General features: G+C 30.9%; 1 protein-coding gene across 1 annotated transcript in view; it reads left to right on the top strand.

Moving 5' to 3' along the window:
* The first annotated feature begins 5,978 nt into the window (after positions 1 to 5,978).
* The window catches only part of LOC118261849 (elongation of very long chain fatty acids protein AAEL008004), a 38,344-nt gene continuing 28,517 nt past the window's right edge, over positions 5,979 to 15,805 (top strand). The window contains exon 1 of the mRNA XM_035572847.2: positions 5,979 to 6,299. Within this exon, the coding sequence (XP_035428740.1) occupies positions 6,293 to 6,299 (7 nt within the window). The 5' untranslated portion in view covers positions 5,979 to 6,292. The remainder of the gene's footprint in view (positions 6,300 to 15,805) is intronic.

The raw sequence follows: 15,805 nt of genomic DNA, 5'->3' as shown, positions 1-15,805 counted from the left end.
TTTTTATATTATAGATTATTTCTGTTGTTTGTGATCAAAATCAGTTATTTAAACAGAAACGCCACAATAGTCGTCTTCGTATTTGTTATGTCAGGATTCATCATCATTATTATCAGCCTGTTTTCGTTCATTACTGAGCATAAATGCCTCTCTATATGCACGTCGCTAATCCGGATCTTCAGTTCTCAGGATTAAATATTCATACCTAATATCTTTAGGTATGAAAATAATTAACATATTGTAGGAAAACATTGACTGATGAGACTAAGCTAGTTTTTAAGGAGATGTAGACAAATGACTGCGCGGTTAGCGTGGTGACTAGACAACTGGCTGCAGTGTAACGTGTAGTCGGGATTCCCGCACGAAACAACATTTTGTGTTTTTCACAAATTGTTATTTTGGGTCTGAGTGTGATATATATGTATATCTAATTGTATTTTTTTTATGACACGTAATCGAGCAGACGTGTTACCTGATGGTAAGCAATCGCCGCCGCCCATGGACACTTGAAACACCAGAGGCGTTGCAAGTGCGTTGCCGGCTTTTTGGGAGTTAGGAATTTAAGGGTAGTTGTTCGGGAATCGGGGATGGGGAAGATTGGGAAGGGGGGAATTGGGCCTCCGGTAACCTCACTCACACAACGAAACACAACGCAAGCGTTGTTTCACGTCGGTTTTCTGTGAGGCCGCGGTATTACTCCGGTCAAGCCGGCCCATTCGTGCCGAAGCATGGCTCTCCCACACGTATGTGTGTAAACGCATCCAGGTCACAGAAGAATATTCTAGTATAGGCCGACGTTATTTTAAAAAAAAGAGCGAATCCAAGTGTTTACATTGTAAGCAGGTAGTCTTTGTTAGTCACTCTCATTGGTTGACCAAATCACCTTCATTTTTGACTCATAGGATAGACTGCAAAGAGTATCCGCTTTAATAGGCAGTCTAAAAATATCCCAACTATTAACATTTTAAATAAATTATACGAATATTTATTGCAAGTATTTTATTGGTATCTGCCTACCGATGATATCATTATGAACTTTAGGCAAGTTTTTAAATTGTTTGATCTTTTCTAGAACATTATTATACCTAGTCTATAATTTTGAATTTGCTTCGGTATAAAACGGCGTAATTTATCAGACTGCTGTGTTGAAGATTACAAAACCGGATCATCAAACAAAAATTGTGGCCTAGTTTACTGATCGGCATTTGAGATTCTATTCAAAACGTTTATTAAAATCATCTAATGCCTTCTCTCGCCTTGGACGAGGCGAGAGGTAGTGAGACTCTTACTGACTAAAAACCACCCCGCTCCTAATCCTGCTTTTCGAACCGAAGCCCTGGTAAACCCTATAAGTAGTCCGCAGCTCCGGAGCAGGCATCAGCTTCCTGGTATCTCTGATGGTCTGATGGCTCTTTGAGGCGCGCACGGACGGCGACGCGCCTTACGCATGGGGCTTTACGCAATACTAAGTCAATAATTCCGTGTTGCATATTGAAAAATGGTAAAAGATTAACTTTTTAACTAAAAATGTGAAGGCTGACGATAAACCATTAATCTACACATAGACTGTATTGAATTTAACAATACTGTTGCAAATCACACTAATATTATATTTGATGTTTGGATGTTTTTCCGTCAATCACGCTGAAACTACTGGACGGATTTTGATAAAAATTTCGTAAACAGACAAGGTATGAGCTGAATTCGGCGATAGGGTACTTTTTAGCCCATGGGGACGCGGGCAAAGCCACTGGCAAAAACTACATTGAAAATATTTAGACATCAAATAAAATTTAACAGTGCACTTTAAAACTGCAAAGTTGCAACAAACGGCTGAAATATAGATTTCTTTATGATATTACGGTCATAAAATAATCTTTAGTTTCTAAACTTGCAGTTGCACTGTGCTAGATCTAAAATGTCAAATTGTAAAATAATTACATTTTTAATTGAAACTGCAAATAGATTGACTCGTGAGAAATTATTTCAAAATAATTTTGTAAAGACTATTAAATTAATTGTAATAGCATATGTAAATGCTAAATTTTCAATTGCAAAATAGGTTTGAAGTTCAGATTATTTACTTATTATTAGTTTCTCTTCTCTTAATAAAAAGATTAATTGTAATTCCCATTGTTATACGGCTACAAGAATCCATACAGTGTTACATACACACCTACTAGGTAAAATAATTGAATCTTTTTTATCATTAAATCTTTTTCTCAAGCATGTCGTAATCAGCTATTAATCTGAACTAAATACTGGATTATTTAATATTCTTCTAACAAAGAGTTTGACATTTAACCGTGGTACTTTAATTAGAGGTATTCAGAACATAAATAGTATCAGTTTTGGATCAATTCACACAGTTTCAACTAGACTAAGCATGGTGATGAAGGATTCTTTACCTTCTGTGTATTCACACCACATCAAACTCTACGAAACCAGTTTATCATGATCTCCCTTTGTATGATCTTGCGTTCATTCAAGGGTCAGTTTATAATGGTTCTGCATAGCTTGATGTGAACTCAGTACAATGCGTAATTAGATGAATATCATGCTTGTTCATGACAGGTGTAAAGGCTATGGGCAGTTGAATAATTTTGATGGGATTTTTGCCGAAGAAATCAAAACGCCTGTTTTATTCTCTTAGAAATAATGCAGGTACATCGAAGCATTCTTTACAATTTACTGTTTATCACTATAAGAATCGATATAAAACCTCTTTTCAAGTTTTACGACCAGAATAAACACGTTTACTGACATGACCTGTCCTATCACTTTTGTATTCGATGGGTTATCACTCAATTCTCATGGTGTTTACTTCGGTTTATCACTATATTTTATTTTTACTTTGATTTACCTGGTGAGAACTGGAGGACAGTAAACACGGTAGTCCACAGCCATCTTTTAAGCTTAGAAAATTACCATTCAATGAACAAATCAATTAGAAAAAAAAACAAAAGTATAGTATAATGATTGAATAGAAACAAAATACTCAGAAGTCATAGGTAGCAACCGCTAATTCAAAGAAATAAAATAAATTTTCAACTTTATACAATTTCACTCACGTATGCAAATTCTTAATTAACATTTCCGTCATTCATGTTAATAAAATCCAAAGAAAAGTTTTACATCCTGATAAGGTTCAGTGAGGTCAACATTCCTGAATTTTCACAAAAATAAGTGCATACTTAAATACGGTTAAGTAGTATAGTTTACTGTATTAAGTAAAGGAGGATGCCAGATGCCAGAGTCTTTATGAAATCTGGTCCCACTTCCAATAACTATGTGAGTTACATCATTGGATAGGTAATTTTGAGCTAAATAAAACACCGTTACTATAGCGCCAAGTTCCACATCTTAGTCCGTTCAAAGTTATTCTTCATAAAACCTGCTAGTTATATTAGTACCCAAGTAATGCTATTTTTGCGTCATACTTGCATTTGTGCTTTATACACGTAATGTCGATTCTAGGAAACTTAGGAATCGAAAAACACTTCAACTCTTTACTTTTCACACACTTCAGTTTCACCCGTTCAGTTCGGCTCTCTTAGACCGTAGCGTGATGTTTTGTAGCCTATATAAATGGAATATCCAACACTAAAAGCATTTTTCAAAACAGAACAGTAGTTCTTGGGATTTCCGCGTTCAAACAAACAAACTCTTTATCTTAATATAATCTTATTTTTTACTAATACTTATTATAAATGCTATGCTAATATTTATGAGTGTACGTATTTGTGTGTATGTTTGTGTAATTTAATCTTATTAAAATAGCTTAAGGGAACGGGGGTATATTATGCATATTTTATCCCACGGGACCGCGGGCGAAGTCGCTGGCAGAAACTAGTACCTAGTATATAAAGATACAAGATTAACATATCAATATTTGTAGCCAGGCAATGTTACTTTTCAGTTTGTCGAGATTTCTCAGATTTACGAAAGGAATATGGTACGAAAAGTGGTGTAATGTGGGTGTACATTTATACCGCACTAGCAAACCTGGCGAACTCCGTTTCGCCACCGATGGTTTCCCCGTTTTCTTGCTTTTCTCTTGAGTTTTCCCAAATTTCTTTAGTGTACACTTGATAGTGGCCCCTGCTGATAAAAGGCACTGTTGATGACAACGAACTTCACGTAGTTTGGAATTTTATTGTGCTTGGTATTTTGGCAATAAGTTTACCTGTACATGGCACTTATTACATAGCTGTGTTAATATTTATTATAGAACTCAGCTTACTATGTATTGTATCAAAAATCTTATAATTAATCGACTTAGGTGAGGATTTTAAGACGCAGTACATTTAATTCTTAACCGCTTGTCAAACGAGAATGTATTACGTATTTATATTTAAAATGCAATCTTCAATCTTCATGAACAATAGCTATAATACGGAATCACAATACAAGATATATTTGGTCAAGTAGGAAGTCATAAATACTATATTTTTTTACTATTTTAGAATACTAAGTGGACATAAATAAAATGAAGTATTGTTTATTAATCGACTTTAAAAAATAAAGGTTCTTAGTTTGACCAGCTAAAAATATTAATAAAACTGTAATGCATCCAAAATGTCGGTATGCACAAAAAATATGCCATTAATTTGAGTCAAAATGCATACGTATAATAATACTAATTTCTTTCTTTTTCCTGGTTTATTGATATACTAGCGGACCCGACAGACGTTGTCCTGTCTACACGTTAATTTGAAAATTTTAAACTTTTTTAATAAGCTAAAACATTCTGGACCTTTTTGATGAAAATTATTATTCAAATGTTATGACAATATCTAACGTCATTAATATTTGACACTGCGATGGTAGCGCCGTCCGTCGGATCCGATGTAAAACATTCCAAAATCAACAACTACTAATAAATTAAAATTTAATTAAAAAAACATTGTCCAGCGGTCAAAATTGTGAATCTAAACCATTCTCAGATCCCCTTGAACACACAAAAAATTTCATCAAAATCAGTCCAGTCGTTTAAGAGAAGTTCAGTGACATACACACTTCCAGAAGAATTATATATATAAAGATTGAATTTAAAAATTATACAACTGTTTTTTTTTGGTAATTAATGTGTTTATAATGTGCTTTATAATAAGGTAATAAATAACGCAAGCCATTTTTCATTTACTTATTGTTCTTATATTTGCTAAATATCAAAGTCTACCTAATCTATATTACATAAACTACATTATATAATAAAATAAATAAAAAAACGAAATAAGTAGGTGGCTATGACATTTTGTAAATTCGTCCTTCCATGTCCTTCTAGCCCCTTCCTTATGATTTCGATTTTGAATTAATTTGATCCTAACTTGGTTTTACCACATGTATTTTTTACATCTAAAATATGTACTGTAATTTTACCTACTATTTCTAGAATTAATGAAAATACGCTCTTATGATCAAGTATGTAAGACTTCAATTGAATTTATATACGTATGAGTAGTTATTGGTTTGTTCTTATTTGCATTAATATCAAAGTCTACCTAATCTATATTACATAAACTACATTATATAATAAAATAAATCAAAAAACTAAATCAGTAGGTGTATATGACATTTTATAAATTCGTCCTTCCATGTCTTTCTAGCCCCTTCCTTATAATTTCGATTTTGAATTAATTTGATCCTAACTTAGTTTTTACCACATGTAGTTTTTTTTACATCTAAAATATGTAGGTACCGTAATTTTACCTACTATTTTAAGAATTAATGAAAATACGCTCTAATGATCAAGTATGTAAGACTTCAATTGAATGTATATAGGTAGTTAATGGTAGTGGTCAAGTAATAAATACTGAATAAATATATGCTATTGTTATATTGTTTTATATAAGTGATGAATAGAGGCAATGATATAAAGTCGCTTTTGTAAATCTATACGTGTGTAATTACTATCACTTAAACAGATAACGCGTATCGTCACGTACGGTTTGATCTACCTACAAAACCTTTATCGGCGTGCGCGCACCGAATGTTTATTATACAGACGCCTGCGCAGCTCCCTTGCATTTTGTTCCGATCTAACGACACGCGCGCTTGCCCGCACGCAGCCTCCGGTGTAGCCGCATTTTCGAAAAATTAAATTACAATCCAAAAGGATTGTACTAAATAATTATTTTGAGAAAAATAATTATTTTAAGCAAACTTTTAATGTGTATTTTAAAAGTGTAGTGTATTTGACTGTAGTAATACAGAGTTATTCACTCGATCTAGTGCAATTAAGTTGGTGGTTTTGGACGCTTTTTTTTAGTTGGTGAAGGAATAAGCGAAAATGAACGGTAAGTTAATTATTTTAAAGTTGGAAATTTCTTCGTAAAAAAGACTATTATTTAAAATTGTACAACTTATTCTCATTATGGCAAACATATTCCAGTTTTTTCCACGATGTCCACATACCCTTTGTTTGAGACGGTAATTAATAACCGTATCGATACAATTTCTTCGTAAACTTTTTTTTAAAATTATACGAACCTTGCTACACTATTATTATCTCCTGTATTTTGAAATCGATAATCTCAAAACTATAAATGGGTTATTATAATCCATATTTGAATTGTAAATTATGTTTTGATAAAAATAAAGCTTTATTTTAAAATAGAATGGAAGTACCCGCTACATATAGTTTATCGATATTAAAATTAAGTTTTTTATATCACAATACTAGTTTTTTTGGTTTAATTTTAGTTTTGTTTTTTTGCGTGTTGAATGAATAATTTTCTGTTATTATCGGAAGTAAAATCAAGTTTTCCTTCTTTGGTCGTTATAGTTTCTAGAATATTTCCTTTTTTATTATTTAAACAATACGTATACTTAATATAGTTAACATAAAAAATATGTATTAATGTTTGTACTGTTTTTGTTTCTCTTTACCGATATATTTTGTTATAAAAAACATTTTTCTTTCTTTCTTAACAAAATATTTTTTTCAAAGTTATGTTTCTTTTCGGACGTCGTTTTGACATTTACTGAGGTTCTATAATGCTATGCATGGTTTTGAAATATGCGCAGATTTGCATCGATCGTGAGTTTCACACGTTACATTGTGTTCAAATAACAATTTGCATGGGCGTTAAGAATAGTTTTATATGACAGTGAAAGACAAGTTTATCTGTCATTCCGTAATAATGAATTCATTCCGTAATAATCACAAAAATCTGTGATTCCGTAATAGTAGGAGAATCAATTTAATTTAACGGAAAATAAACGTTTTGTTCGATAAGGTGAGAATAATAAATTCAGAAATACTTATATTCTACGTCTAAAATTAACAATGAAGCGTTTAAGGTATTATTCTGTTGTCTTTGTACCTAGAGTTTGTAAAATTTTTGAAGCTGGGGTTGGCTATGGCTTTATTTTTTCCCATACAACTAGAAGATAATATTTCGCAATCCATTCAAGTCATTTATACTGTACTATAGTGAACTATTGTTATATCAAGAAATCGTTAGAACTAGTCGTTATTACCTTCATTGTTCAGAAATAAAAATTGTCTACAGAATTTTCCATTGATGTTAAAGTTGAAACTACGATTCAAGAGTCTAGCTGTTGAATTTTTCTGTTTCTCATTTGTTGTTTTGTTGAAGTTTCTGAGATTCTGTAATATATTGTTTGTATACAATTTTCCATTAACCTTGAAAGTTGCAATTACGATTCCACAGCTAGATTAGAATGAGATCTTAGAGAATACGTTTGTGAGTGGAATAAAAAAAAATAGTTATTGAGAGCAGGAAAACAGTAATGAATATTTAAAAAAATAGTATTTAAACACTTATTTATAAAAACGGTGACATTAAATAACTTCACATGAAATAAAAATAACTTCATATACATATATACACATATAAAACCAAACGTCGGCCCATTAAACATAAAAAAAAACTTTGACTAAAATATTTACAAATTAAAAATACCAATCTTTAAAATTAAATACAAGACAAAATTGAAAACTGCGTCAAAAGCATTATATGGCGATTTAAGAGAGTCATACCCATACTTAATGGCTAATCTATCTTCCGTAAACTATTTTGACTATTTAAACTCATTTAATATATTAGGATGAATAAGCATAAGGTTAAACAATAATAGTTCGGTATGAAATGTGAATGACGATGACGATGACGTAATGTTTTTGATCTATCTAGATATATCATTTACCTAATGATGGTTTTGATTTTAGCGTGTCTGGAAAAAAATGTATGACTCTTATGGGTTTTCCCGCTTAGAAAATTACTAGTTTTTTCATCACGCTTGTAGGTACTTAGAATTGTATTGTTGTAGTTATAGTACTTTTAAAACTGCATCCTGTGAGTTTGTAGATTCGGTATGAGTCCGTGGAGAACAAATGTAAATAAACTTATAAAAAAGAAAAAAAATCGGTATAAAAAAAACGATTCAAATCCAAATCTATTATTGCATTCAACAATGTTTCACTTAGGTAATAACAAAGGTTAGTCTGACAATCACTTTTGTCCACCCCAGACGATAGGACTCCACGAGGATTTCCCATCTAGGGATAAAAAAGGTGGTAACATAGATTAATACAGATCATTGTGTACCCTGTCAAGCACAGCAAGTTATCAACATTAGGTATTATCAAAATCGTGCCTCTTGATTTACCACCTTTTCCTCTTACAATAAAGACTATTTAAAAATATTGCCCATTATTATAGGGTTACTACTCCACAATAGTACTGATTACTATACCAGATGATTACAAGACTCCAAGGCAATCACAATTAAAACTATCAATGAAATACACGTAATCATAACCCATAGCTTGGCCATGAAATTTGAATCAAAGTTATGATTTTTCTTGCCCTTGTTCTCATCATAAATAAGATTTATTGAATTAATCTTTTGAGATAATATTCATCTTTTTATTTGGGGATTTTTTTTTGAAGGTCTGTTTTTGTTTTTTATGCTTAGGTCATGGTTAGTTTGATGGTAAATTATGGGATCAGGTCCATTCCATTTCATGCAGAATAATAAGTCTTTGTTAAATGTTAGCAGCATACTTTGAGATACATTTTTTTGAGGGGCGAAATCATCCATTGGCTTCTCCCGCTTTGGGAAAGGCGAGAAGGAGTGTCAGACTCTTACTGCCTAAAACAACCCCATTCCTACTCCTGCTTTTCGAGCCGAAGCCCCGGTAAATCCGCTAGGTAGTCCACAGCTCCAGAATACTTTGATAGACTTGGAATTTTGAATCAAATCTTATTGCTGCATATAATCAAGGAGTTTACACTGAGTTTCACAAAATAATATTAAAAGAAAAGTGTTTGCCAAGTACCCTCAACCTACATTTTAACTTACTTGACAGGTAGCTGATATTTATTAGGCTAAAATAAATGTATTTGTCACAAAGTTCGTATATCCATGCGATAGCGAAGCCGCGAGGCTAATAAGTTTTATAAATATGGATAGACTAGAATATAAATTTTATTTAAATCGTTTTGAAAAAAAATCTGTTTATTTCCACTATGTATGATCAAGTACAACTACACTACTTTAACTAAAGTTCAATGTATGCTAAATTAATTCAATTATTCAGTATTTGTTTATTATTATTCAGACGTAAGTATTTTTTTTTGTTATTACTTAAAATTCATCAAAATGATTTAAATTATTAGATACCTAATAATGTACGTATAATAGGTATCGAATTTCGCATACCTGAACAGGAATTATCAATTTTTTCTTTTCGTGAAACAATGGAAGAAGAAATTTAACAATGATAATTATTTTATGACGAGTATATTGATATTGAAAGTAAATATACCTAAGGATATGTTGTTTTTTAAATATTTGTTTTTGCATTCGCTCGTGCATAATAAATTAAGCACGCTTTAACTAAAATGACAAGGACGGGTAATAGTTTTAATAATTCATAGGTAAATGTCAAGTTTTATTAATTTTTAGAGCCTAATTTTACAAAAAGTTATTGATATTAAAAATTGCACCCTAAAACAATTATGTGTAAGGTTTTTTATCCGATGTCATCACATCTAATCCTTGTCTTCATTTTTAAAGACTGTTAAACAAATATAGGCTTTATTTACAATCAGCCTAGGTGCAATTTAATTTACAAGGACGTTATTAAAAGTGCAGCTAATATTGTTCGTAATATACAGAGTAAAGAAAAACGCTTAAATCAAAGGCAAGTAATGTTTATTCATGGATTTCTCACAGCGATTTCTCACGAGGTCAGAAATGCGAGGACATTTTGTTAGTTTAAGTTGCATAATCCACATACATACATAATATACCGAATGGTAAACAAACGCACATTTATATTATATACTGCATAATTTTGTTTAAAAAATAATACAAATTATAAGGTAAACAAATTCAATATTAACTGTGCAGTTATTGGACTGATTTCTGTGTAACATGTGGTAGGTTCGAATTCCACAAGAAACTATATAAAAAATGTAAAAAATAACATACATACTAACTTGCCTGTCTCCCATGCCGGTAGACAAAGACTTAATAAAAAATAGGTTTTAATTAATTGTTTTATGTTTCCTATAGATAAAAATATATTATGTTTAAGAAAAAAACAAAGAGAAATAAAACTTCAAGTATATAGTGATAATAATATTATTTTATTGTACATTTTTATACTATACATTTATTTGTATTTTTTATTTTAGTTTAAACGCTAATTACTTTTTCAAAATATTACTTTGTTATTTTGTGCAAATGTGCATAAAGTGCGAAAAAATAAGCAATTATTACATTTTCATGGTCAATTTCTGTTAATTATAATATCAAGGAAGATATAATTGTTTTTAATAAAACTATCTTAGCGTAAAATAGTTTAAGACTGTACTTGAACAATTATATACCAACGTATAATATTATATGCAATTTAATACGGTACTTAAAACTCAAAAACATAATTATTATTTAATAACGTTAAAAAAATTATGTATTTAAATTTATTTATGATAATCAAAATATAATTTAAATAATTATAAAACTTAAAATCAAAATAAGTTTCATCACATTTGAACTTCGCCTCATTTGAGTTCAGACGCACTTGTTGAACCGAATGGTGATGACTGTCAGGGTCAAATCAGGTGATTACGATGCGTGAAATATTCGCAGTCGTGTTTCAATGAGGGTCAAACAATCTAGGCGTTTTTTGGACTTTTCCACTAGAGATGCGCTATGTAGCTACAAAGATATAATAGCTAAGCTGTGAAACTATGTAACGGTTTTCATCGATACTAAGCTATGTAGCCGTGCGAGGGAGATGCGCAGTTCGAGTATGCGATGTATCGATAGTAAGGCAGCCATACATAACACACATCCATACCACGCACCTTTCCACATTTACATTTCTGATGGAAAAGCATCTTTAATCCCTTAATTAAGTAGGATAGTATGATACTAGAAACTTCAGTTTATTTTTCCAAGAAAAATAATGGAAAATAACTTGTCTAATGAAGTAATTTATATAAAATTATACATTTTAATAGTACACATTTATACATAATTAAATTAAATGAAAATAAATGTTTTCATATTTTATGCATAAAATAAATAAATATGAATTTTGTTGTGCGATTGATTCAATAGAATTTTTAAACGATTACTTTTGTTATACATATTTAAAAATATATATAATGAAGCAAAAGAAGTATATAAGATTCGTAACAATTAACGTTCCATTGTCTCTGCCTACGTACATGGGAGACAGGCGTGAGGGTATGTATGTATATATTATGTTTGTGCGCGATTATCTCGCGATTAAACAGAGAACCTCTTTATTTTTGAAGTCGGTTAAAAATGACCTCTCACGCCATCACTAATCAAGTTTTATGGCATTTTAAGCCTATAATATCAAATATACGAGGCGATAAAAAAAAGAAATATAAATTAACACTTTTAAAGGTTTGTAACACCTGTATAAATAAATAGAGAAAAAAAAAACTGAGTAAGTAATCAAGAATGTAATTATCATACTGTAGTTAATGAATTAATTACACGACGACATACTTAAATACCATTTATAGAAATCCATGTGTAAAATTCCATTCGTTTACCTACGATATTTTAAAAATGCCAGAAAACTTGAAGTGATAGACGTCATTTTTACCCGACTTCAAATAAGATCTCTGTTTATGGTTAGATAAATAAAAATATATACATACATACCCTCACGGTGACTCCCATGCATGGGCAGAGACAATGGAACGCCAATTGCTAATTTATTATTTTTCATTAATAGTCATCAGTGAATGCTTTGATTATAATCCTTAATGATAAATATAAATATGTATAACAAAAATAAATAAACAATATTGTAAATCAATCGATATTTATTAATTTTATGCGTAAAATGTGATAACATATATTTTCATAATTTAATTGCGTATTTGTGTATTATTAAGCATAATTTCATATAAATTACTTCATTAGACAAGTTATTTTCCATTGTGGGATCAAGTTTCTAGTATGTGACACTATAAAAATAACTTATTTTGAAAAACCAGTAACTAGCATTCGTTTTTAACCTGAGTGACGCCCTATAAATGAGACAATTGCTATTTTATGCGCAAAAAGGTAACTGCGGATTACGCTGATTTTCCACCAGTAATGTGCTAGAGCCTTTTTTAGGCTCATCCAATGACTCTTTCCGCCTAGGGCAATGCAACAGCGAGTGTCAGATTCTTACTGACTATATATCGCATACTCGAGCTGCGCATCTTCCTCGCACAGCTACATAGTTTTTCGATGAAAACCGTTAACCGCCCCAGTAACTCGCAAGGAATCCACAGCTCTGGAATAATGAAACAGTTAATTTATTTTTGTAAACTGGCTCCAAAAGAGCACATTTACATGTCAAAATTATTATAAAAAAATCTAGAATATGTATTGCTGTGACGACTTTTAGATCGTGTATTAAGTTTTTTTCTAGTAATTCTATCTAGTCAAAATATATACATATACAAAATGATTCTCAATAAATTCTCATTACATTACAATATAAACATAAAAATTATCTGTCAAAACATCTAAAAATTTTTGTTCCGATGTATAAATCAGAATTATTTTATTTCAATTCCATTAAAATGTAGCAAAATTATTTTACACCAAATTGCTTCAATCATTGAATAGGAATAATATCTGTAAATCGTTACTATTATATACAAATTATTTTAAGATGAACTTACATGGGATCGTGACTTTGAATCGGTATGTAATCTTGCAACATCACTATTTTATCGATTTGAGAAAATGTTATCTATCAATGCGTTTTAGATACGTATCTAAATAACTCAGTTGTTCGTGTAGTTTTGTATCTTTACAATCTTACTACTCGTATTATTATATATTCGAAAGTCAAACTCATAGTTTGTGTGTTTGTTTGTTACTCAATCACGTCAAAACGGCTGAAGGAATCAGGATGGAAATTAGAACAGGGGTAGATTGTGATCTGGAATATAAAAGTAATTGAATTTATTAGAAGTAATTGAATAAACTAGTGACACTGAATTCTTATTATTATCGCTTTTATACGAAGCTTGGATTTATACATGCATATTAGATACAAATTAGCCTCATTTTAAGGTACATTCTACTACGGTTCAAAATTAAGAAACTGACCTTTATTTTCGCCGATGTCGCTTGAGACTTCATTAATCTAAGTAGGTATCTACTGAAATAAAACAAAAACATAAATAAATAACAAAAGTGTTTGAATAATAAATAACAAGCTAACAAGACAAGAGTATGTCGGTTGCGTCAAATGTTAATGACATTGCTGTGTTTATGTAATACATAGGACTGGTATTAAGGCGCGTTTACATCGAGCTGATTGTATTATTATGGTATTATATTTTGTGTTATAATTTATTTATTATTATTTATGTTGTTCTCATATTGATAATTGTTAATAATAAATTAAAAGTAAACATTTAATTTACCAGAATTATAGTTTATTATATTATACATTCAATTCTCAGACAGACTAATGGTTGATTTGCAAATTCTTATCTAAAATTAACTTTCAAACTCAATGTTACTTACTTTGGCAAGTTTCGCTGGAAAATTTATAATTTCGTGTATTTAATAAAAAATATCCAACACAAAAAATATGAATTATTCAATTCGGACCAGTAGATCTAGAGATAAACGTATCCAAAAAACAAACTTTTCAGCTTTATAATAACATAGTAATAGTAAGATTTATTTTGTAAAATGTTGCTAATGTCTGCTGCCTACTTCCAATCTAATAGAAAGATTCTTATACATAAATGATTTATCTAATTACATAATAAGATTAATATATTACTGTAAACATGACAATGGACTGTATATTCTCACAGTAATTAAACGTAACATGATAGATAGGATAATTGATGATTGAGATATCTAGAGCGTTCTTACATTATATGCAACTTTGTTAAATCGCGATCATTCTAGATTTTGTTAGAAAATCCTTTTTATTGCCGAAGATTGTTTTTTTATGGCATAAGCCGGTAATCGAGCAGATGGATCACCTGATGGTAAACAATCGCCACCACCCATAGACACTTGAAACACCCGAGGCGCACTTGAGACGCCAGGCGTTTAAGGGTTGTTGGGGAATCAGGGATTGGGAAGATTGATTAACCTCACTTACACATCGAAACACAAGGCAAGCATTGTTTCACGTCGGTTTTCTGGGAGGCCGTGGTATCACTTTGGAGGAGCCGGCCCATTCGTGCGAAGCATGGCTCTCCCACACTTATATTGTACCTGTATCTGTATTTTTTTTTGTAAAGAAATAATATTAGCAACTTGTAATAATAACTGCTAGTTAAAATTAAATACATGTATATAGACTTACATTCAAATCTACAATCGAAAACTGTCGTGTATGACCATAATGACAGTTTTAATTGATTACCACCTCTATACCGATCCAAATTAAGATAACAAATTAAATTGACTGGTATATTTTTAAAGACGTTGCCCACACTAGGATTATCTCCTGTGTCGTGGGTGTGTTTATAACAAAAAAGAAACATAAATATAACACTCAGACCCGGAACAACAATCTGTAGATTACACAAAGAGTTGTTTCGTACGGGTATCGAAACTGCGACACGTTGCCCAGCCCAGTTGCCAGTGCAGTCATTATAAATATTTTTTTATAAATAAATCACAGCACATTTTATAAATCTTTATGAATTTCCATTTTAAGACCTCTTTAATCCTTTATATTTTTTTAAGTTCTTAATAACTAACCTATTTCAGAATTAGAACCCCATTTCATTGCTCACTCTAAAAAATAGGTACGTCACACTTCGTAAATAAAAGATTCCACTTAGAAAAATCTCAATGGAAAATCCACTATCATATACATTTAATTATACTAAATCATCTCTAAACGACCCTTGTTTATACCATAAACAATAATAGGTGTGCGCGATAAAAACATAATATTGTCATAAAACCGTTATGCAATTCATTAAGAAAATTGCACACTTGCGTCATAGCATTTAATTGTATTTGTTTTTATGATACTTAGGCACGAGTGCCGTTGAGTTTTCAAAGAGCTTGAGTATCACACAGGGACGTTTAGCTACTTCAAGATACTTAAGACTGAATGACCATTAAAGGGCTTTAAAATCTTTTAAATACATAGTGGATGCTATAAAATTGTTGCTTCATATCTCCTACATAGTATTATTTAAATAAATAATTAAGTCGTATTTTGTAAATTCTAGACAGGGTAATTTTAATAAATTTTAATCAGCAATATAACAAATACGTATTTACAGCTTAGCTA

Source organism: Spodoptera frugiperda, chromosome 20, assembly GCF_023101765.2.
Source record: "Spodoptera frugiperda isolate SF20-4 chromosome 20, AGI-APGP_CSIRO_Sfru_2.0, whole genome shotgun sequence".
NCBI classification, from domain to species: domain Eukaryota; kingdom Metazoa; phylum Arthropoda; class Insecta; order Lepidoptera; family Noctuidae; genus Spodoptera; species Spodoptera frugiperda.
This window is presented reverse-complemented; position numbering and strand designations above follow the sequence as displayed.